General features: G+C 33.0%; 1 protein-coding gene, 1 long non-coding RNA gene and 4 pseudogenes across 2 annotated transcripts in view; 3 read left to right on the forward strand and 3 right to left on the reverse strand.

The window, feature by feature from the left end:
- Positions 1-1,476: 1,476 nt before the first annotated feature.
- LOC114077621 lies at positions 1,477-2,180 on the forward strand (annotated as a pseudogene).
- Positions 2,181-4,141: 1,961 nt separating this feature from the next.
- LOC107022249 lies at positions 4,142-20,127 on the forward strand (annotated as a pseudogene).
- LOC107023800 lies at positions 15,106-18,834 on the reverse strand (annotated as a pseudogene).
- Positions 20,128-20,282: 155 nt separating the features above from the next.
- Positions 20,283-22,201, reverse strand: LOC107023801 (60S ribosomal protein L36-2-like). The gene is made up of 4 exons (XM_015224609.2): positions 22,053-22,201; positions 21,657-21,761; positions 20,641-20,840; positions 20,283-20,500 (listed from the first exon to the last, which is right to left on the reverse strand). The coding sequence occupies exons 2-4, from the start codon at positions 21,756-21,758 to the stop codon at positions 20,470-20,472; spliced, it is 333 nt and encodes a 110-aa protein (XP_015080095.1). The 5' UTR covers positions 21,759-21,761; positions 22,053-22,201; the 3' UTR covers positions 20,283-20,469.
- Positions 22,202-25,578: 3,377 nt separating this feature from the next.
- Positions 25,579-26,380, forward strand: part of LOC107023882 — a 13,309-nt pseudogene continuing 12,507 nt past the window's right edge.
- Positions 25,947-26,380, reverse strand: part of LOC107023883 — a 10,585-nt gene continuing 10,151 nt past the window's right edge. The window contains exon 2 of the long non-coding RNA XR_001457275.2: positions 25,947-26,187. This is a non-coding gene — a long non-coding RNA (uncharacterized LOC107023883). The remainder of the gene's footprint in view (positions 26,188-26,380) is intronic.

A 26,380-nucleotide genomic window follows, 5' to 3' on the forward strand; every position in this document is an offset into this window, starting at 1 on the left:
AAATAATCAGAAAATTATACATGATCCTACTGCCAAGAAAGTTGTATGGCAGTTGAGTATGATCTTTGCAGATATGAATGAATTTAGAAGAGCAGTAAGTAAATATGTTGTCCAAAGGAGAGTTAAAATAGAGAAGTGTGTAAATGAGACAAAAAGAGTTAGATGTAGGTGCAATGAAGGTTGTCCATGGCTTTTGTTTGCATGTCTTGACAAAACAACAAATGATTTCACGATAAAGACTTACAATCCAAAGCATAATTGTAACAGCACAACTAGAAATTATTTGTGTAATGCAAAGTTCATATCTGCCCACTTTAGAAAAAGGATTAATGAGCCGCCAAATATAAGAGTTTTCAAGTTGCAAGAGTTGATAAGGAAAAAAATTAAAATTCATGTTGGCAAGATTACTGTTGGGAGGGCAAAAGCTAAAGTGTTGAAAGAGATTATGGGTGATCATGGTTGTGGAATTTGGCAAAATTCTTTACTATAAAGATGAACTGTTGAGGACCAATCCAGGGAGCACTTGTGTTGTTAAACTTGGTGAACCTGATGCTCTTGGTAGGCCAGTATTTCAGAGCTTTTACATATGCTTTGATTCATTGAAGAAAAGGCATTCCAAAATTGCAGAAAGTTCATAAGTTTAGATGGTTGTTTTCTTAAAAGAGTTTGTAGGGGATAATTGTTAGTTGTTGTGGTCAAAGATGGTAATAACCAGATGTTGTCACTTGTTTGGGCAGTAGTTGAGTATTAAAAAAAAGAGATATGGACATGATTTATCAAACTGTTGAAGGAAGATCAAGGACTAGGAGATGGTGAAAACCTCACCCTGATTACAGATATGCATAAGGTATGTGTACTATTTTATTTTGTATTTGTCTTTATCAATTTTCATGTATTTGTTATTATAACATATCTAGATCTATTACAGGAATTAGTAAGAGCAATTCAAAATATTTTATCTGTTGTTGAGCATAAAATGTGTGCTAAGCACATCTTAGCTAACTGGGCTATGGACTGGAGAGGTCTCCAAAGAAGACAACAGTTTTGGTCTATTGTAAAGAGTACCTTTGAATCTCAACTGAGGTTGGCACCTAGACACAAGACAATCATCAGTATGCTTGAAGAGATAAGAGTAAAGATGATGACCAGAATAGCCAAGTTAAGAGAGTTCACAAATACTTGGATGTGTGATTTTTCTCCAATGTGTTTGAAGGTACTACAGGAGAATATTGATAGGTTAATGAATTGTAATATTGAATTTAATGGAGTTGATGGGTTTGAAGTGAGAAGGACCATTTCAACACAATGTGAATCTTGATAAGTGGATTTGTAGTTGTAGGATATGAGAGTTAAAAGGCATACCATGTGCACATGTTGTGGCTACCATTTACTTTCAGAAAGGACTATATTGGCAGCTACTATAGTAAGGCAACTTATTTGAGGACTTATGTCAATTTCCTTCAACCTGTCACAAATATGGAGATTTGGCCTGAATCTACTAACCCCATAGTTGCACCACCACAAAATAAAAAGCATACCTGGCAGGCCAGGTAAACTTAGAAAAAAGGAAGCTGGTGAAAGTAAAAAATCTTAAAAGCTACCTAAAAATGGACTTGCCATGACATGTAGTAACTGTAATGTTATAGGCCACAAGAAGAGAGGATGTCCACAAAGGGTTGAGTCATCAGCAATGGAAGAATCATCAAATACAGACAATGGAAAGGGCAAAACTTCAAGTTTAGGCAGAAAAAATGTAACATCTTTAACTTTATTTTGGTATGTGATATGAATCTTATATGTAATAATTAAATTAATTTTGAATATATTATAGAAAGCACAAACAAAAGGTGAGCATTCTACAAAAAGGTCAAGAGGAGGATCACCTACAGCACCTAGTGCATCTCCAGGACCTGCAAAGAGGTAGAGGAAGGCCACCTGCACCTAGTGCATTTGTAGAACCTAGTGCATCTGCATCACCTACACAAGGTGCAAGAGGAAGACCACCTGCCAAACTTAGTGCACCCAATGCATCTGCATCAACTGCAAAGAGTGCAAGAGGAAGACCATCTGCAACACCTAGTGCACCTCCTACATATCCATCACTTGATAATAGTACAAAGGAAGAGGAAGAGGTAGGAGAAACACAACCTCATACAAAAGGCAAACAGTCATTGGAATGAGTGTGTTTCAAGCTAAAAATGGATTCAAAGCTTTTAATGTAAGTGTTTCCTATTGATTCAATTACACTATTTTTAATATTTAACTACAAAATCACTCGGTAGTTATTTCATACTTTGAATACAGCCTGGGATGTCAAATTGTAAGATCTTCTCTACTGGTACAACAAAGGTGATAAAATCTGCTGATGTTACTGGTAATATTGATTACAAATCAAGTACTGCACCCAAGTTGAAAAGGAATGGAAAAACAGCAATCTCAACAAGAAAACTTCAAGAAATGAGAAGATCGAAGAAAATCAAGAGGAAATAGTTCAAGCAATACAATCTAGGAAGTAATGATATTGCAATACTTGTTTTAAGTAGGCATGAAAACATTGCCTATTTTGAATGATGATGTATAAGTATTGAACATCAAATTCTGTTTTTGTTTTGGTTTTTGGTTTTTGATTGTAATTTGACCTTATATGAGGCCTGTTTTACAATCGATTATATCTATTAAAGGTCTTTTCTCTTACAAATTCTGTTATGTTTATCCTTATTTGTTGTAGTATAGATACTAATATAGACATTCTTACAAATGGTGTTATGCCAATTAAAGGTCTGTTTTACAATCGAAAAGATCCATGATATTGATATACAAAATTTCTCATATTACATATGACAATCAAAAGAGAGTTTCAACTCCTTTCACTACTCACTACTCACATACATCATGACAATTCAATTAGTTCCATACTTGAATGAACCCTACTTTGAAATAGGTTGTTGATGAATAAGGCAACAGCACAAATCAAAATACATAAGATGACCTTCCAATCAAACATACACCATTTCAAATTTCTTCATTTGAACCTCTTCTCTACTGCCAAATTATCAACCAAAACTTGTTGCTCATTGATTTGAATCCTTCTCTTCCAAACTTCATCTTCCAATTCTTTGATTTTGTTCACCATTTTTGGGAGGATAAATTGGAATCTTGGATCGATTTCTTCTAAATCTCTCTATCGAAAAAAATTAAAAATTGTTCGATTGAAAAAATAGAAACTATATATTAATGTTATTAACATTCAGATCAATTAAACCCAACAAAATAAAAAAATGAAGAAAAGTCACATACACCTTAGTAGGGGCAAGACCAAAATCGTCTTCCGGGATTCGACTTGGACCAAGAAGTCTGCATATGCAACAAACTTCCATGTTTGCATCGTACTATATATGGTTTTGAGCATAGGGTCTGATATTTCTATGCATAGCTTATTCAATTTTACATTTGGCATTACTAACCCTAATTAACACAAAACGAAAAAAAAATGTCAATTTTGGGGAAAAAATCAAGATGAAATTCGAGAAAGTTACAAACCCTAAATTCAATATTAGTTGAAGAAGATATGACAACTTTTGTTGATAAGAAAAAATGGTGGATGAAGAACAAAGAATAGAGCTTTTGTTCAAGAACAAAAGAGATGGAGATAAATGAATTGGGAAAAGAATAAAAAATACATGTATAGTTAAATAAAGAGTAAAATTACCGTTGAAAGGATTATTTGGACTCCATATGGATATTTTATTATGTTCTTACGCGCTTCACGGAGGTGAGTTTATGTATGTGGACACATCAGTGTCTGAGGATGAACTAATATAAAAAAAAAGTTTATGGAGTAATACCCCCCCAAAGGTTAAAAATGTGTAGTTTGAAAATATGGTCAAACCTTGAGGGGCATTTGACCTTTTTCTCTAAATAATTCTAACGGAATTGTGTATCCAGTAACAGGTGTTAGTGTGAACAAGATTACATAACAGGGTCACTGCATAGTTAGAATGAAAAAGAAGTGAAGATAGAAAAATACTTGCATGCGTATTATCTTCAAGTATCTCAGCTACTTCTTCAATTGACGATAAATTCAAACCCTAAATTAATAGTTCTCGTACGTTAATAAGACTCCAAAATGACTTCTCTGATAATGGCATGCTGCCCCAATTCTTTTCAGCTTCGATTAGCATTCAGCTGCAGAAAATCTCTACCTGTCTTCTTCTCTTGTATGCGTGTTAGAAAGTTGGGGTGTCCTCGGATTCATTTCTTTCTGTTTGCTGGGAATGACAGGATAAATGATACTAATTGTGTTGGAAGGAGAAATACGTGGGTGAATAAGAATTCTACGTCCTCAGTTGAATGTTTGGGTGGATGGTATGAAACTGATGATGTTGCTGAAAAAACCGTTGATTCCAAGGGGAAGAAGCAATCATTTGCAGGTGAGTGAGTGAGTGCTTTATGCTGAATGAAATGGAATTGACCTATTGCAGAAATCTGGTTTGGGGATTTTTGATTCAATGAATGTCTTGATTGAGCTTGTGGTGAAGTACTTTACTTTGACTCTGAGAATTATATTGCCCTCTTATGCATTTTGTGTTCAACTGTAGAATGCACTATAATTCCACGAAGGGGGGTCTGGGGAGGTCGGAAAAAGAATTAATGACAGTGAAGGAGCATTCTGGAGAGTAATGATACAAATCAATATGATAATCAAAGTATAAGAAACAACAAAGAGTAACATAAATCCAAGTGCAGGAAATTGCAGACTGCATCCATCAATCAATTGACTATTTTCAATATCTAATTAGTTGGAGTCAGTTATATCAATCATGTATCCTTTAGAGGATTATTTATTATGGTTAAAACTACTTTATAGCCATCAACCTACCACAATCTCTTCTTCTATTTATGCTTTATGAAGCTCACATAGACGACCGGTTTACATGCATAATGCATATTAATATTTGGAGTGATTAAATAAAAAATAAAAAAATCCTTGGAGTGATAGATTTTTCTCTGTTCTCTTATGGACAAATAACGAGGACATCTTATTTCTAGGTATTGTGGTAGCAGGAGCAGCTGATGTTATCCTTGTGGCCTCACTTACTTTTGCTACCTTGTTTATTGGCAAGCTGAACTCAACAAGTGAGTTTATTTGTCACCTTCTCTGGGAACTGAAAACCACTCATTTCAAGGGCAGCACATATATTGGAACAATGATGAGATAAAGAATCTAGCAAACACATTCCATTAGTATGTGGTTAAGAATTACTCCTTTCATATCAAACAAATGATCTTTGAAAGAGCCTTTGTAAGACGTGTCTTAACAGGTTTTCCTAATAGTTGGATCCATTAGAGATAAAACTGAGTCAACATATGCTTTAAGATTTGGGAAGTTCTATTTTGCATTAATCATCACATATGAGGAGAGTTTAAGTAGTCATAAAAGGGCTACTAACCATTGCAGTTGAGAAACTTCAGTTCAGATATCTTTGTTTCCTTGTTATAGCAGTTAGGTTGTTTAACTATGCCACCTTTTTTTGTTAGTTTGAACAGATGATAATAACAATGCACGTCCTTAGTACTTTTTCTTGAAAGTTGCTAGCTAGTTTGATTCATGACTTTCAAGTGCATATACACAGGAGTGAAACAGGAGAGGGAACCTTTAATAGCGCTACAGTTGAAGATGGGAAATTTTTAGAGAACAGTCGAATAGAAAAAGGTGTAAATAATGATCTTTCTTTATATGCAGAAAATGATGGAACTATTGATAAAGTAGAATTAGTGAAGATACGATATAGGACACACATCTTCTGATGGTTATGTCACTGATGAGACCCATATTCAAAAAGAGTTGAACAATGAAACAGCTATTGGTGATGTATTAGCTACTAGTGAAGCCACATCTAAATTACCTGAAGTGAGGGTTTGTGGCAAGTTGCTTGCTGCCTCAACCTTTGAAAACAAGGAATATAGTCTTGTTGCTGGAAAAATAGAATCAACAAATGAATCAGGGGAGAAGGAGTTCAGTGATGCCAAATTAGATGTAGCATCAGTCATAAATCCTAATGGAACAGATCAAATTGATAACCAAGAGAAAGTATCTAGTTTATAAGGACCAGGAGATTCCAAAACTTCATTGGACAAACCTCCTATTGAGCCTTTGATCGTCAATATCTCATTAAACCCACAGTCAGAAACACTTTTAGAACCCAAGATTATGCATCAAGAGTATTTAGAGATTACAAGCTCAATTTCAATCAAGAATGTCAACCTCGACGATATATCAGAGGTCTCAAAACCAAAGGAGAGAAGTCATCTTTACAAGTGCATAATTATTAAAAGGAGACAAATGGTGTAGAACAATGTCAACTTCACCAATAACTTGTGACCAACTCGAAAAAAAATTTTAAGGAATCAATGGAAGAGGATCTTCTGTTAACTCAATAGATTCTGGTGATGTCTTTAACTTTGTTGGTATAGCTGCTCCATCTACTACCTCTGCAGGCACTTCCTGGGAAGAATCTGGTACCTGCCACTACTGATCAAGTCCAAAGTCAGGTACTAGCAGCATTACAAGTTTTAAAGGTACATGAAGATTACTTTTCCTTCATTGGAAGAATTCCTCAAAACCCCTAACTGGAGCCAAACAATGTCCTTTTCCACTTTACTCTCTTGATGACTCTTAATACCAATATCATGATTTTACTTCGATGTACCATGTAACTGCAAGTTTGGATCAACAAAATTTCGTTAGTATGGAGTGAGATCTTCTAGAGTAAGATCTTACCTTTCCATATGCGAAGTGTTCCTCTCTGAAAATAATATAGAAGCATTGCCCTGTTTTAGTTGGCAAGAAAGATATGGGTAGATAATGATGGGCAATATCCTTCTGAAAATTTCCCCATGGAAAATGTGTATCTTCCATAATCTCTCTTGCCTACGAAAAATGGTGGATTTTGATGACTTTTGTTTACCATGCTTACAACCAATAGAAGTCTATACTAACGGCCCTTATTTTATTGTTAAGTCGAAGATGCTAGTAGAGTTTGTCTATTTTGGCTGAAGTAAATAAAGGAACATGCTTTAAAATTTTACTGCCTGAAACTCTTGCATTTGGCCATGAAATTTTTTCATATTTTTCTGGTAAATAAGATAGCAGAATCTTATACTTGTGTTCTTTTAGGGATTAGATAACAGAGTGTCTATGCAAGTAGAACAAGGTCACTTGGTGCAAGTGCAACCATCTTGTACTGAGATATTAAGGGTCAAACCGTAATAGGATCAATATGTTTGACATATATCTTTAGATATGAAGGATAGATTTCTCTTTGCTACTGTAAGTAAACCTGTTGTCCAGTTGGATTACTTCATCACTATAATTGTTTAGAACCACTCCTCATGCTGCCTACGTTGAGTCACCGGGAAGATGGAAAGTCTTAGAGCTCGTTTGGATGGGCTTACAAAAAGCAACTTTTACAAAATACTTTTGAAAGTGTTGAAACTTATTTTTAAAATAAGTAGTTATGTGTTTGGATAAAAGTGCTTCAGTTGAAAAAAAAGTTATTGATGTGTTTGGCAAATAAGTGTTGGTAAACACTTTTTTTATGAAAATGTCTGAAATATCCTTAAAATTGTTAACATCATAAAAAGTTGATAATTTAAGGTTTTTATACTTAAAAAAATTAAAATAAAACTAATTTATATTTTACATCCACAAGCAATAATATTTCCTATCATTCACATATTTCTTTATCATCACACATTTTTTATAATTATAATAATAATAATAATAATAATAAAAATAATAATGACAATAATAATGATAATAATAATAATAATAATAATAATAAAAATAATAATAATAATAATAATAAAAATAATAGGTATAATATTAATAATAATAATTATTATTATTATTATTATAAAAATAATAATAACAATAATGATAATAAAAATAATAATAATAAAGAATTAAGGGCAAAAAGGTAATATACTTGGTCAACATAAAATGACTTTTAAGTTGGAAAAAAAACACCTCACCTAGCTTTTAGCTTTTGGCATAAAATAAGTCACTTTGATAGTTGTCAAACACTCTAATAAGTCAAAAATTAACTTTTAAGTCAGTTTGACCAGCTTTTAAGCCCATCCAAACAGGCTCTTAGGGGTCGTTTGGTATAAAAATTAGTAATGCAGGGATTAGGAATGCAGGGATATCAATGCAGGGATTAGCAATGCGGGGATCATTTTTTATCAAGTGTTTGGTTCATTTTTTCTAACATAATGATGTTTTTGGTTTAGAACTCTAAAATAAACTTTTTCATAATTTTACCCTTGAATTATTATATTATACATTTCATGTAATTACCATATTCATTATGATTTAAAACTTGATATGCGAAGTGTTTATCAAATTTAATTCACTTGAGAAAGTCTCACGTCATAGACGGGATGAAATTATTTTAAGTATCCATGACCAAGTCTTACCTCCTCCTCTCTTAACAAAACAAGAAAAAAAAGTAGCCAACGAGATCTACCTATGGACCATAAAGATGAAATCTTGACAACTTTGTAAGGGGATTCAAGCTTATACCTAGAATAGATCAGAAACACCATATAATAGTTAGGAAGTCACTATTGATAAAAGCATGAAAATTCATTACGCATCTTGTTTTCTTGAAGTTGTAAGGAAGACCAAGAACTCCAGCTCCAACTACTGCTATAAAACGGTAGAAAAAGTTTTGGAGAGAAAATTCCTTTTCAGTTAAAATTTGAATACGAACTAAATCGTATCACTTGATGAAAACAGGACAAGCGATTCCAAAAAGTAGAATAGCTTGAATATCTTTGTCAATTCTAAAGGATGCATAAAAAAATTGAGGGGCAATTCAGTCATTTGATTCCTAATCCAAGTATTAGTAAACCTTGAATTAGTAATCCCTTGATATCCTTGGTATTAGATAAGACCACATATGATGCATTAAGTTATCCATGTATTAGGTGTGCTTGAGTTGAATTATTGAACCAAACATTGTATTGAGTGGACTAAATTTTAATCCAAGGATTATTTCTGTTAGTGAAGAACTTACTAGATAACAAAAAAATACAAGATTACAATTGAAAATAAAGTGAAGAAAATAAATTTCTTCAAGGCTGAGGCGCGGATATCTCGCTCTCTTTAAGGAGATTCAAGCCCACTGCAGTAAATGTTTTTCACCGGTCCAGCAGTAGTTCTCTTTTACTTGTTCCCTCCAGGATACAACAGCCTTTACACAAAAGATAACTCAACAAGAGTTGAGTCTAAAGCTCCACAAAAAGAACACCTCCCTTCAACTAATAAGAACTCTCTTTTTTGACCAACTCTTTCACTCTATATTTTTCTCTTGTGTGTTGTGTGTACCAAACCAAATGAAGACCACCACTATTTATACTACAAAAAGTCTTCCTAGCAATGAATAGGAAGATAATGGAGGTAGTAAATACTGAAGATAATGGTCTTAGGAGTTTCATAGGTTACATAGGTTACAATAGGAGTTACATAGGTTAGAAAGAGTAATAGAGGAATTAAGAATGAAATAAAGTGATGGATAACCAATGCTAATGGATGATGTAGAAGTTATCCATTCCAATGTTTATTGGAATGTTTTTATCTCACAATGAATTCAGTCAATAAAGCCAAAAGTAATGGCATTACATGGCTACCAAGTCAAAGATGAATAGCATGATTAAATTGATAGTTCAAGACACAAATGCCTAACAACGGTCATTCTTATAACTCCAAAAAAAAGCAATTTAATATGTTAAATATTAATATTAAAATGCTAATAACCTAACAATTTCAGTTAATACCTCCTACCAAACGGCTCCTTAGTGCTTTGCACTTTGTTGGACAAGGAGCATGTCTAGAACAAGATTTCCATAATATGCCACAGAATGAAAAGAAAACTGAAGGCAGACTTTTCTGAGTTCTACTTCTGTCCCTCTACCACCTCCTACCACCCAATACAATTAACCCTACACTCTCATGAATAGCCTCACCATGTCTTTAGGATGAAAATTTAAACGTGTGTTCATGTGATCGTATTCAATTTATGTTTCATTCTTGAGAGACTTAAATATGTTACATAACATTAATGGTAAAAACTCTTTAATCCCATATTGTTTTTGCAGTTGTGCACATAGAGTGTTGGATTTTAAAAAAAGGTGTGAATGGAAAATGAAGAGTTGCGACTTTTATGAAGAGTTGTAACTTTTATGAAATGTTGCGAATTTTATGAAAAGTGGTGACTTTTATGGAAAGTTGTGACTTTTATGAAAGGTGACGACCTTTCTGAAAGATTGTGACTTTTTCAAAGGTTTGTGACCTTTCCGGTAAGGCACAATAAGAACTTTTTCGCACTATCCTTTTTTTCTATAAATTGAGGGATTTCCTCTCATTTTAAATAGAATTTATGGACTTCTTCTTCAACTACTAAATCTAGTATTCTAAGTGTACTTTACTGCCGTTACGTGGTTCGCTGACACCGGAGTTTTTGGTATCTATACTCTGGTGAGTGAGATCATTTTACCCTGGGAGGTCATATTCCAAACCAAACCTCGGATACAATAGGGGAATAATTTCCTTAAGGGGACACTGTGAATTCAGTGGACTTGATCTTTTTCCTATTAAAAATTTTCCAGATTATGGTATGTGTTCTACAAACTTTAGATTTGTGAATTAATTTCAGTTCTTCTATTCTTTTGTTCTTCACTGGTTCATTAAACTTGGTAACTTCGTGTTTCTGCAAAGTTTGTTGGAATCAGTAAGATTCTTTAGACACATATTAACAACAATTCTTCTTTAAGAAAAATATTTCGTATATTTTTTTAAAAAATCTGTTTCTGATTCTAGTTTCGCTATTAGTTTTAATTTTCTAGTTGTGAAAATGTTCTTAAACTTTGTTTTCTTACAAAGATGTTCAAAGTTTTGTTCTAAGTATGTTTGGAATACAATATGAACAACAAAGAGTTCTGCCACTGGTTTTGAATCTTTAAATTCTAGGTTATTGAGGCTGATGTTCAACCTGGAGACCTTTGTACTCGACGTGAATATGCTCGTTGGTTAGTGAGTGCTAGTACCATTTTATCAAGGTATACCTGTCTAACCTTTATAAACTTCTACATGGTTGATCTTGTCATCCTTTTTACCACTTGAAAATAAAGTAATTACCTATGAGGAATAGCGGGGGCTTTTGAATTTTTTTTGCAGAACCAATGCCTCAAAGGTTTACTCTGCAATGTACATTGAGAATGTTACTGAACTTGCCTTTGATGATATTACGCTTGATCGATCCAGACTTCCCTTCCATACAAGGTAGAGCTTCAGAATCATCCATTTTCTTCTCCGAGATCTGCTTTTACTTCTGTTAAATACTTTGAAGTTGCTGTCTGTGACTGCCAATTATTTCCAAGCTTGGCTGAAGCAGGCCTAATTTCTAGCAAGCTCTCAAGACATGACAAGAAGTCATCTTCATATCCTGACCAAAGTCCCTTCTTCTTCACTCCCGAAAGGTTTAATACTGCTCAAAATAAATTCTCTTTGTTCTACCCTCTCTTCATCAATAGCGCCTTACATTTGATGTCATATGAGTATTGCTACTTTTATTATTCTTAGACCTCTATATCATTTTATTTGCTGATAAAAATTGACCCTGGTATTCTTACTGGCTAACTTCATGTCAGTGCTAATATAGTTTTGAGGCCAAATAGTGTTCCCAAAATCAGGTTTCTTTATAAGATTAAAGTTTTTTTATTGCTGTCCTTTATCACGTCAGCATCTTGTCAGTTGGAAGATGGCCCTAGAGAAAAGACAGCTTCCAGTAGTTGACCAGAAGGTTGCATACAAATCGATAAGAAATGTTGGTTTTACATTGTTTATGACACATAACAGTGACTAACCAGTAGGTGCAACAATTCCTCTTATTTATGGGCAGTCCCTGCAGAAGGTCTCTGGATGGATAGATACTGACAAGATGCATGGCCAGCACTGGTAGCTGACTTGTCATCAGGTGAATGGGGAATACTAGCCCTTGCATTTGGTAACTTCTGTTTACTGCAATCATTTCTGACATGAATCATCTTATTCATGAGAAATGAAAAGTATTATTATTTGCCGACCTATCAATACAGGATGTCCTAGACTCTTCCAGCCATATAAAACCGTGACAAAAGGTCAAGCCGCTATTGCCCTAGCAACTGGTGAAGCTTCTGATACCATTGTTGAGGAACTTTCGCGCATTGAGGCCGAGTCAATTGCTGAAAAAGCTGTTGCATCATATAATTCTCTGGCAGCTCAAGTTGAGAGAGATGTGAATGCAAGTTTTGAGAAGGAAATCATATCGGAAAAGAAAAGGGTTGATATTATGAAGAAGTTGGCTGAGGAAGCAAGGCAAGAGTTGGAAAGCTTGAGAGCTGAGCGCAAAGCAGAGCATCTTGTAATTATGAAGGAACGAGCTGCTGTTGATTCAGAACTGGAAGTTCTTTCCAGGTTCAGACATGAGGTAGAGGAACAACTGCAGAGCTTTAAGAGTGACAAAATAGATATCTCGTATGAAAAGGAAAGGCTTGGCAAGTATTATAGAGATGCAGAAATTGAAAACCAAGAGATTGCACGGTTACAATATGAGCTTGAGGTTGAAAGGAAAGCAATATCCATGGCTAGGTAAGAAACATATTGTTAACTTTCATGGCTTGAGTTCTCTTCTCTAATACCTGGACGGCTCATGGCTCTAGTAAGGTGAGTATATTACCTGGCTAACTAATCAATCACACTGTATGTTCCAGTTGGTTATCTACCATTTACTAGCTGTAAATCCCTTATGTGATCTAGGGTGTGTTTGGTATAAAGGAAAATGTTTTCAATGGAAAATGTTTTCCTAGAAAATGTTTTCTAGGAAAACAAGTTGATTTCTAACTTGTTTTCTTATGTTTGGTTAGTGAGTGGAAAACATTTTTCGGAAAATAATTTCTAGTGTTTGGTTGGTGAGTGAGGATTTTTTTAGGAAAATAATTTTCTATGCTCTTTCACCCCCAACTCCCTCCCACTAGATNTCATCTGATCTTCTTACTAAAGTATGTTAATATGTCAGTTTTTGAAAGTTATTTTCATAATTGTTTTAAATGTTCTTTTATAATGTTTCTCTTCTTATTCATTTTAAGTTAAATATGTTCTCTATTTATATAAAGAAGTTTATGTTTAAATAATTAAATAGATGTTACTTATTTGGACATTATAAAATTATTGGTGTAGAACATGTACAATACTATATATGTACCATTTACAATAATATTGATTGTAGTACAAAATTTATATTAAATTGTTTAAAATAAACGTGCAACGCACGTTCTGAAGACTAGNTGCACAATTGCTCATCTCTGTACACCACACACATATCAAACAGTAAGTTGTACAAACATATCATCATGTATTATTATAAGTGTGAAGCTCTAAAGTAGAAAAGTTGAATTACAACTTTACCCTTATGCTAAATTTNAGAAAATCTCTATGCTCTCTTTTCTCGTCTCTTTTTATTTATTTAGTTTAACATTTATGTTTCTTGCTTGTTATTATTGTACAACGTACTTTCTATTGTTGTGTTATTATTATTGATAATTTACCATGGCCTGTTGCTTTGTATATATTAACCTATCATGTTGTATTTTAATATCTTCATTGGAATATTGAATTTGTTGATAGTTATTTTTACTTTATGCACTTTTAGTCAATTTTATAATTAAAGATAANCTATATTTTTTCCCTATAAATACAAATCTTTCTATGAAAATTTTCTAATAGTATTTTCATAGAAACATTTATACGTGATACAACTTTTGTGTGTGGAAGACTAGAGAAGCTTTATTCAAGTGAAGAAAATTTCAAGGCAAAGAGGATTTCTGTCAATATTACAAGGCGAATGTGATTATAGAGATGAATAACACTTCAATTACTAGAATATCGGAGTTTGATGTATTTGTTTTTGTAATTTGCCGAGATTAGAACTGTGATAAGACCCCTCCATTTATGTAGTTGAATGTCGCTTTCGTTAACTTCTCTTCCAAAACTTTTAACTTTTTTTTTATGGTCAAAGGTTGAATGTTTATTACTATAGCTTTTTTTCAATTTGCATTATCAATAAAAAACAGGGAAAGGAATGTCTTACAAAATAGGGAAAGGAATGTCTTCAATTTACATTATCAATTTGCATTTTTGTTGGTAGCCTTATGCTAAACTTGCTCCCATATTTGATATTTTTTTTTTGTATTTGTAATTTTATTTTAAGAATGTATTTGATTGAATGGTGTATTTTCGTATAAATTTTTTAATATTTAGTCATAATGATTTTCCATTACAGATTTAGTATATTTGAATTCTTTTATATATTTTATTCTTAGATTACAGTTTTGTTTACACAGTAAATTTAAATTTTATAAATTGTTTAATAAATTAAATATTAATATTAAATAGTAAATCATCATATTAGTATACATAACTTACCATCAACTTGTAAATAATGTGACTCTCACTAATTATATTCATTATGTTCATTACTCTCATTTCTCATCGATAATCTCAAATGGATTAATATTTATTTATGACAACTCTTTGTATTTCTCAATGTTATCCAATAATAAATAGTGACATTTCACACAATAATATATAAACTTAAACCAATTGAAAAAAAATGAGAAAATCTCTATGCTCTCTTTTCTCGTCTCTTTTTATTTATTTAGTTTAACATTTATGTTTCTTGCTTGTTATTATTGTACAACGTACTTTCTATTGTTGTGTTATTATTATTGATAATTTACCATGGCCTGTTGCTTTGTATATATTAACCTATCATGTTGTATTTTAATATCTTCATTGGAATATTGAATTTGTTGATAGTTATTTTTACTTTATGCACTTTTAGTCAATTTTATAATTAAAGATAAAATATTTTTACTAGGAAGATATATGTAGTTTCTACCGAAACAATGATAAATTTTACGATACAAAATTTATATGAAGTATCTTGGGATAAACGTGCAACGCACGTTCCTAAATCTAGTAATAATATAATTGTGAATACTTAGTTCAATAACACCATTAAATCAACAAACTAACAATTTGTAAACATGTAAAACAACTTTGTCTCAAGCACACAAATCAAATTCAAGCAAAAAGATATCAAGTCCTCTAATAATAGTAGTACTATATAGAGTTATGTTCTTCCTATTCACTTATATATTCTATTTATGTAGTCGCTTGAACCTTTCCAACCAAACCTTACGAAGATTTTGATTTTTAGCCATGAATCCCTTAGCTAAAGTATCACTTTGTACCAAATAGTCAAAAGCATCCCCTAAGAACTCTTCCCCATAACCTTCAATTGCCATAACTTCTTCATACAACCTTGTCACATCTAATCGGCTATCAGCTATCTTACTTATTGCCGCTGCCACTTCTCCAGGTTTTGTTGAAATATCACCGACCACATCTTGCACATCTGAAGGACGATTTCTTTTACGACTTGACTTGACTTGAGAAGTTTCACTCACATCTTGCACTCCATTCTCCTTAGACGGTCCTTCAATCTCATCTTCATTACCTTTCTCTGAACTACAATCCAAGCCTATATCTTCAAATGACTTAGCACAATCACCCCTAGCCCGATCATTCCCACAAACAAGAGACATTTCTTCAAACATATCAATCTTCTTGTTGATGAACTTATCATGACTAGGATGCGCCTACAATATAATTGACAAAAATATGGTATTAAACAAGAGACATCAACATATAACACAATTGTAACATAAACTTCATGAAATGGCGAAATATAGAACTAAAACCACCCCTCTCTCTTTTTTTTCTTTTCCTATAAAACTAAAGCCTCAACTCTTTAATTTCTCATAAACAAAAAAACAGCGTTCAAGTCAAAAATTAATATCTAAGATATTTCATGAATATCTTGAATATTCATAGAGTTGCATAAACGACGTCAATACTGATACAACAACCTTACCTGAATATGCATTGCATACACTCTGGGACTGGCAGTAATCATCTTCAAGTTGTCATCCCATCCAAGACCACTTTTGTTTAGTAGAGTTTGCACTATATTCCATGTGCTTCTTAGCGTTTTGAGATGATTCTCCACATGCTTTGGAGAACAGTCCATTCCTTATTGTTCATTAATAGCATTCGAAACACGATTGAATGAGATAACCTTAAACTGATTGGTTGATTTATTTCCCTGCTTCACTTCATCCGCTAAGATCTCCAACATCAAATATTCCATTGGCTTTGACCACCTAAACTGCTTCTCTCCTTTTTTGCCCATTATTTGCTGTTACAGAAAACATTCAAATATAAGAAAGACTCCCCCACTCTCCAAGTTGAGGCTTTTGTTTAAAAATCTGATTCAACAGCCACTTTTAAACTAGAAATTAACTTTTTTCATGTGAGAAAAGTAATATCACAATATAGGCAGTCACTCATATAACATTCATAAGAAAGTTTACTTTCGTACTTCCAACATAATGAACAAGTAGGGAGCAGGGTGATTAACATCCATACAAGGAAATGATCACAACCAATATTTAGAGCAATGAACACAATATTCGGATGATTTTTGAAATCAATTTCAGCAAAGCGATAAGAAAAGAATAAACATTCAACAGGGGAAGTCAAAACTTTGAAGTAGACACTACAAAAACATATTACTCCCAATCTAATCCCATAACTGCTAAAACAAATGACTCTTTGACAACAACAGAAGCAAACAATAATGCAAATAAATCTATGTCTGCTACTATAGCCAATGGTAAAGTAAACAGCAACAGTGTTAGAAAAAACAGCAAGATACAGTTCACAAAATCAGGCCATCTAATAATTAAATCAGGAACTTTGACTTGATAGTTATACCTACTCTTTAAGAACATCTAATTCCTCCTCCTATCATAATCGGTAAACATGGCATGAGCAATGGCATCTCTTTTCGACGACCATTCTCTAGCTTCTTCACGCCTCTCTCTTTGGGTTTGATAGCTTTGACTCCCTTGAGAGCTTTGAGTAATTTGAACATTTTGAGGTTGAACTAGTGGTTCCACATCTACTTCTTGAATTATCATGTCGTTAGGCTCCAAATTAATTATGTGATTATGTAAAATGCATGAAGCTAATACCACATCCACTTGAGTTTTAAAGTCCCAAAAGGGTTCATTATCAATTACACGAAATCGTCGCTTGAGAATAGCAAAGGCACGTTCAACTGTGGATCTCAATGATGCATGCCGAAGATTGAATAATTCCTTTTCATTTTGGGGTGGACGATCACTATACTCTTGTAAGTGATAGCGTACTCCATGATAAGGAGGAATGAATCCCTTACGAAGTCCATATCCCGCATCTCCAAGATAGAATTTATCTACAAAGCCATGATATAGTTAATTAATATACGTTGTCCACCTAATTTTTTCGATAAAACTACTTTAGATTGAATAAGATACCTTGGGGGATTTGAAACCCATGTGGTCTCTCTAATGCATCATTTAATATGCGAGAGTCATGAGCAGATCCTTCCCAACCAGCTAGTACATACGTGAACTTCAAATTAAAGTTGATGGCAGCCAATACATTTTGTGGTGTTGTGCCTTTTCGACCACGAAATCTACTTTGTTGTTCAATAGGAACGGATGCAAGCACATGTGTGCCATCTATTGCTCCTACACAATTCTATATACAACTAAGTTAATAATATGTACTATTTTTCATAAAATGATTGAAATTTTAGTATGTCACTTACAGCAAATCATGGATAATATCGATAGTTGTTCCTTATCTCCGGTTGAATACTACCATCTGGTGGTTTTATAAGGATAGGGTAGAGCTTCAAAACTGCTTGAAGTACCGTGTGAAAGCATCGATGAATAGATTCGATTGACCTATAGAAGTGTGATCCAATCTTGCGAAATCGTTCATTAAAACCAACGATCTCTAAAAATATTAATACTTGTTCTTGAATAGACATGTTTTTGCTTGAACTCAACAAATTGTTTCTTCTAAGAGCATTGCATAGTTCATAAAACACATGCTTGCTCATCCTTATTTGTCCTATACAATGAACATCACTTCCATTCAAAATACTATTCATGTAAAATTCCCTTTCTTGATCTTTATTCCTATAAGGTTCTCTAGAAATGCTACTTTGATTTTTATAGGCTACATTAATCGCAACTCCGAAAGCTAAAACAGATGTAGCTACAGCTCCAACTATTGCATCATCTTCATCTTTGTTTGTCATATCCATCTGTTCCAACGACCAATATAACGTAATTGCGTTTATGATATAACAAAGAAAAGAACATAATAAGAAAATCTGCCAAGGCTTATAGCAACGTCTGATCAATTTTGATGAAATCAATATCAAAACCAGCAGAGAATTGAAATGCCTTTCCTCCAAATTACCCAATAAAAAGGAAAAAACAAGAAATCTAAAGGGAATACAAAGAATCCACGAAAGGTAGTTTGAATCCTAATTGCAGCCCATTCTTCCCTAACAGCCTTAAAATCACTAGGAGGAGCTCTAACTACAGCAGCAACAACAGCTGTATAAGTATCATTGTTCATTGATGAACAATCAGACCCTTCTGAACCAACCCCATTTCTCTGTTTCAAACCCTTAACATTACTCCTCCATATCTTCCATTTCTTAACCACAAATCAAAATCTAAAATCCTATTTCAAATCTACATATCTGTGAACAGATAACATTACACACACAACCAAACATACTTGGGTCAAATCCCAGAAAAATATAAAATAATCGAAAGTAATAGGCCACAATTCATAGATTTATCAACAAATATTGAATCAAATGCATAAATTCACCAAATAAAGTCAAATTCAAACTCATGAGCAAGTATTTCAGTAAAGAAGCAAGTGAAAGATGAATATTTTGAAGAACTTCGCAATCAAAAATGGCACAACTATAATTATTGAAAGCATACCTTCGAATTTCTTACAGAAATATGAATGAGAAGAACAACAATGGGAACCCTAAATTTGGAGAGGAACAAGCTGGAGAAATAATAGAGAAACAGCCTCCTTCACTACGTTTGAGAGTGGGGATATGCCGAGGGGTGAAATTCGCGTCGGCTTCTTTTCTGGAAAATGACTTCCGCAGATTTGTTACGGAAGTCGTTTTCCGCTGATTTTAGGAAAACAAGTCGTTTGGGAAAATGTTTTCCCAATATTTTGTTGCAACCAAACAAAAGAAAATAGGAAAATGTTTCCATACCAAACACACCCCTAGTGACATTTAGATTTCTGGGAAGTTGCAACAACGTGAGAGTCGGTTCTGCTTGAATACACTTTCTGGTGAAGTAAAGATGAGAAAAGTACCAAAAGTTTCTTCATTTATAACTTGAATTTTGTTTTGTCAAATGTATAAGCTGGTCACATTTGTTAAAGATAGCTGACAATGGCCAAAGTGGCCCTGGCTATAATTTAAGCCGCTGATATTCTGCACTTGCATGTTTCATGTTGAAACATTTCATTTATCTTTTATTTGGTTCAACAATTTCATACTAATGCTAAAAATATATTCAGTTGCATTTCACCTTTAGCTCATCATGTTTTAATCTTGCACCCAGAGCTTGGGCTGAAGGTGAGGCTAAAAGAGCTAGAGAGCGACCGAAAACACTGGAGGCGGCTAGACACCGTTGGCAGGGCAAGGCATCAACAAAGTGGTAGTTGACAATGTAAGAAGATTTGAATGTTGATGTTACATGGCTCAGTGCTGGAAATCAGTCAGTTGAAGAGAGCGTTAATAGAACTGAAAGTTTGATGGACAAGCTCAAAAGGAAATGGCCGATACTGTAAGAGCGAAATCAAAAAAGTCAATTCATCAATAATGGAAAAGATACTCCCTCTGATATCTGTGCTCAAGGAATGGGCACAGAAAAGCAGACACACAAATGGCAGAGCTAAAGGATAACGTCCCATATGGGTGGCTCCGTCAACAAGCGATGCAACATAGAGCAGTTGATATTGGTGGAAAACATTTATCCAAACAAACGCAAAGATGTCCAATTGACTTTTTATAAATACCAAATTGATTGTCCTACCCCAAAGATGTACACATGTTAAGCACATATATTTCAACAGCATGTTAACTGTCAAAAGTTTGTTTCCTTTTCCCTGTCAACATGGGCAAATTTCTTGGCCCAAGTCATTTCAAAGATCAAGCAGATAGTAAACACAATACTACCAGAAAAGCACGCAATTTGCAAAAATGTTTAAAATCACCCTAATTCCAAAATATTCATCGAACATAAACAGGGAACTTTTCATCACAAGTCCTCTTTCTTGAAAACAAAAATACATTGCAAACGTAAAAGCTGGTGAATTAACCAACTGGGTCCTTCAAACATCAGTAGTGATGGATACAGGCCTCACTTCTTCTTTTCACCACCTCCAGTAGCCCTGTACAAAATCCAAAAGATAAAAAGAATGAAACATGCAATAAGTGGCAATGACTTGTAACATTTTTCGGCAAGAAAATAATAGTAATGACCATCTTCCTCGATATACTTAATCATTGAAAGCAATAATGAAGTCATTACCTCATCTTGCGGAGAACACTAGACATCTCTTCTCTCTTCCTCTTCGCCCTCTTGTGAGTACCCAACTTCCTCTTGGCTACCTTCAAGGCACGCTTGTCCTTTCCAACTTTGAGAAGCTCAGTGATCCTCTTCTCATATGGAGCAAATCCAGCAACTTCTCTGATAAGACTCCTCACAAAGTGGATTCTTTTGCTTGTTTTCTAAAAACAAAGAAAATGGAAAGAACAGATTATGATGTGTTACGAAGATGCAAGTAAAACATGTCCAATTGGCAAGCAAAAGCAGGGTACACAGATCCAAATCAGAATTAGGAAACTGCATGCAGGAAACCAGCTAAATATATTAAACCCTCCTTCCCACGATAATAGCACTGTGATAAAACATACTTCGTAAGATTGCAAGCACCATGCTCAAAAACATATCTTTGTAAGAGACGGTACATGAAGGGCATCCCAAAAACAACAGCCTACAATCTATGGAATATATGAGGCTATTCACCTCTCTTTACTCAGGGATAAATCTTTGTCTTGACACTCAATCAACCCATTCTAGGACAAGAAGTACACGCATCTGTCATAATGTCAGGAGTGTACTCTTCCTAAAACTTCAAAATTTCCACTCCAAACCTAATAAATTGTATTGGTACCCAAAATCCCAAATTACATCCCTCTCTTCTAACAACTACAAGAACAGCATAGCCAGTGGTGTTCACTTCTAATACAACAAAAACCATGTGCATCTGACTTTTCCAACATCACAAAAATAAACAGGAGGTAATAGAGAACCCTATGCTATAAAGCAAAGAGTTGTGTTCAATGTGATACCAAAAGAAACGGGGATACAGACACCTATAAAGACATTTGGGTGACTATTTCAGAAAACCCAATTCCCTGAAATTGTCCTCCATGAAAAATGTGCACATAGATTCAAATCCAAACAATACAAGCTCAAGTTATCAAACAGATATCACTAGCAATAAACAAACAAAGACGGGCAAAATAAAGAACATCACTCACCCCTTTTCTGTCAGAAGGGCGTGGAGCTAATTCCTTCTTGGTCACAACATGGCCTTTGTTTGGACCAACAGATATCCCTGTATTCGGCTGCTTTGGAGCCATCACCTATTTAAATCACATTCAACATACAACCACAAGTCACAAATTTGCATTGCCACAGTAGGACAATGAAAGTAATCACAATTTTCTACAACTCAGAAAAAAATACAATTGAAATTCAAATTTTCATGATAAAAAACATCTGAGAAATGGAAATTGCAAACTTTTCTCCTTTACTGGTTTGTATAAGCATAAAATAACCGATGATTTACGTAACTTCAAAACAAAAAAGAGCAGAATATGTATGGAAGCTCAACGCAACGGAAAATGGAAGAGAGGTCAGCGAGTTACACTTACCTCTTCAATGTGTTGGATCTGCTCCGACGTTGTAGGGTTGTGAAAAGAGGAATTAGGGTTTTGGGAGAGTGATGCATTTTATATACACAGTTTTGGGCTCGCACTAAGAAAGAAGCCCAATGAGGTATTTTTTTTTTTGTATATTTGGCTCGACAAGTTTTTAAGCTTGCATTTCAATTCATTCAAAACAAAGCATTTTAAGCCCTTCTATAAATATGACTCGTCATATTTATGTCACATTAGCCCCAACATTTTTATATTCATTAATTAAAAAGCCTTTCCATTCTCTATTTCTTTTTTGCTAGAAATTATATAACACTTGACCTCAAGCAGGCGAATAATTATGTTTTCTAACTTTGAGTATATTAAGTTTGTATGAAATTAAATAAGTAGACACATCTTATATTAAATAATACACGTAGAATATAAAATTGTCATGTAGGATGTCTTGTATGATGACTGTGTCTATTCGTTCAATTTTGTACCAATTTAAGTGTTTACTTGTGCATACCCAAAGTCAAAGGTCGTAGTTGTCAGCTAACGTCAATTTGAGAGTTATATTTATGTATAATGTCAAACTATATTTTTGTGTTGTAAAACTAAATCAATAAGATAACAATAATAGAAATAAGAGACAAGAGAGGACAATTTTGTTATTCTTCCAATAAGTATCATCAAGTGTATAAACCCTTATGGCTCTTTTAATAGTATTACATATAGACATGTAAAATATTAGTCATAAACATAACCTTAATCATAAAAAATAATGGAGGTTAAGGAGGTGTGAGGTCATAAAAGTAAAGATTATCTACTGGAGGTTCTCCACACTTAATTCTTTATAACACTTTTTCTTTAGATGTTCATAGATAATATGTCTTATTAAAATTTTATTACGAAAAATTTGTGTGAAAAATTCTAGTGAAGAAAAAATAGACAACATATCTTTTAATACGCATTATTTGATGCATCGTCATTAAAAATCTTATCAGAAAAATTTAATGGAACAAAACACCGATCAAGAGAAAATCACTTTATTCATGACCTTATTATTGCATATAAATTGTGTGTCGAACTTGTTCATAGTAACAATCATATTGTGGATATTTTCATTTACAATTTAATTGTCTTGTATAATAATTTGACATAACTTCAACACGATATATACGACTTTATATTAGATCAAATAATTTTCCTCCATTTTGCATATCAAATATTTCTTTTGACAATATCAATTAGAGACAACAACTCTATAACTATATTTGATTTCACTTAAATATTTCTAATAAAAGTGAAATTATATCTTCCTTAAAAATAATTCATAAGACAAATTGATATTTCTTACGTGGGTTTAGTTCAATTTATATCTATTTTTATCATGTATATCAAAACTCATGATATTTGATCTTTTTATCTTTATCATGTATAAAAAAAACTTATCTTGTTTGATATTTATGTTAGAATTTTTTGTTATAATGTCGTGAGAACACTTTGTGGGAGCATATATCCAAAAGTGACCATTATTTACAAAAGAAAAATTGAGTTATACATATTACTTTGACAAATAAAAATGTTTGCTTATAAAACAATTAGAGTAACACAATTATTTTAGTTTTTTTAAGACAAAATTAGCTTAAGTTTGTAAGGAAAAAATTCAAATTTAGTAAAAAAAATAAATTGAACCATGATATATGATAAAATAAAGTACGAAGGAAGATTTTTTAAATTTTGAAAAGAATGAAAGACACGACTCTTGATAATTGTCTACGTTAAACTGTCACACGATCGGGCATCTCGAAGAGACTTCACCCTAGGAGATCACCTCACAACTAGAACCATTCATAATTAGAGCCGTCAATATGGGTTAGGCCGTCGGACCGACCTGGCCTAACTCGGGATTGAATAGGATTGGACTAAGATTTTTGGTACCCATTTAAGAAAATGACTTTTTAGCCTGACCCGAATAAGTTTGTTAATTTGTGGGCTAGAGAAATATCAGTAGGTCAGCTTCGTGGGCCAATAAAAATTAATTTAAAAAATATAATATAATATTAAAATTTAAAATTAAAAAGAGACCAAACTCAAAACAATTAGGTTATATTTCTATTTAGATATTTATACTTTTACTTGAAAAAAAAACTTAATAAATATTTATAAAGATAATTTTATTTATGAATTTGATTAATAAGTAGTAACATTAACATCATATAATATTGTTTTGTCGATATTTATGATAATATTTCAAAATTATAATTTATAATTTAATTTAATAATTATAAAAAAATATTTTTAGAAAAGGGAAACTTAAATAAATATACTATAATAAAAAAATATTTACCATTTATAGCAATAACATTCTTTTTTTCACTTGATCACTTTTAATTCATTTATAATACAATTTTAATACATATTTGCAAAGAAGAATTTATTATTCACATAAAATACAAGTTTCAATGATAAATAATACATTTATCACACATTTTAATACACTTATAATACAATGTATTAAATTTTTATCAAACAAACATAATATATTACAAAAAATAATTATAATTCATATATATATAGCATACATAATTCAATTTTAATAAATATTGCAGATTTAACATAATATTGCTATAAATGATAATAAATAAAAAATATCGCTAAAATCATTAATTATTTATTAAAATGTACTAATTCATGTAATTTTTCCTTTAAAAAAGTAGGCTGGCCCGGCAAGCCTGTAGTACACGTATTTGTGGATTGGGCCGACCATTTCCTGGTTTACACAAAAAAAATGGGCTAGCCCGATCTGACCCGTAAAATGTCAAAGCCTGCACGGATTAGCTCGATGGGGTGGGCTAGCCCTTATTGATAGTTCTATTCATAATAAACCCTATAATTTCAAAATTAAGCTCAAACCACTCATTTAATCTGTCATACGTATGGTAATTTGTAATTGATCTTTGAATCCTAAGTAGCAACCCCTTCTAGCTCGCCTCACTCTTAAGTTGGTCTTTTGACATGACTAAGTTGTAGTCCACTCGTGCATTATGAACTAGCCCATGATACGGTCAACTACGATATACTCAGTTTACTTCAATTAGCTTCAGACGAAACGTTAAAATATATGAACGCGCTATGAAGTAATTTTTTAGCACCAAACACGTTATTGTTTCTCATTGACGTGACAATTGGCTTTCATAACCTATAAAAGGAGGTAAGGACATCAATGAAAATTCCAAGCAATATCATATTTGTCTATTGTTCTTCTTTCCTTAAAATTCCTTTGAAAAAAATGTTGAACTCTCCCCTTCGCTTATATTCTTTTTTCCTTCTAAGAAAATTGTATTAATCATGACCTTAACATTTAAGCCTAAAAAATGAATTTGATCAACCTGAGCTTTTTTTTATTAACCAAATTACAATTTTCCGGTAAACAAAATGAAACCTCAAATACTCATATTGGTTTATCAAACCCTTATTATTATTATTATTATTATTATTTATAAAAAAACAAATGTAAAATATTAAAAATCAAGTTGCACATAAATAAAAATATAAAGATCAAAATTGAAAAAGAAAAAAAAAGACATTCTATTTTCTCCTTTATTTCCACGTATTTTGTTCTCCTTGTTATACGCACTCTTTTTCTTCTTCTTCTTCGTCTACGTCTGTACCTTCCCATTCCTCTGAACATTTCTCCGACCACTCCCTTCTTTTTCGATAAATAGACAAATCTTCTCTTCATCTTCATCAGTCTTTTAATTTCTTAACCGCCATTGATCTCTCGATTCTTCTCAGACACCACACTGGACTGGACTGGTATATGTCACCTTTCTCCTTCTTCTTTAACATCATATATGCTACTTTCCGATCACCGATCACCTCATTTCAAATCATTGTAGGCAAAAATTTTGGATGATCTGATATGTCTCTGTTTGTAGTTATTGCTTGTTCATTGGATATGCATCTATTAAATTCTTGCTTCTTGGGTTTCTTCTTCATTATAAGTGTATCTACTACTCCTTGATCCCAAATGATTTGGGGGTATTTCACTGGACAAGGCATTTTAAAAATAATCGAAACTGTAGAGCATTTGAGTCACTGGGCAAGGCATTTTAAAAAGAATTGAAATTGTAGAGCATCTGAGTCACTGGGAAAGACAAAAAAAGTTGAAATGCATTTAGAAAAGAATCTGAGTACCAAAATAGTAAGTACTTGTTTTAGTATATATATAGTGGACCTGTCCTAGGTGTAAATTTGTGAATGTCAATCTTTTTTGGATGATGAAAAAGGGAGGAGTGCTATTTGAACTGGAATGCAGAATTTGGTTTGGGTGGGGTGGG

Source organism: Solanum pennellii, chromosome 6, assembly GCF_001406875.1.
Source record: "Solanum pennellii chromosome 6, SPENNV200".
Taxonomy (NCBI): domain Eukaryota; kingdom Viridiplantae; phylum Streptophyta; class Magnoliopsida; order Solanales; family Solanaceae; genus Solanum; species Solanum pennellii.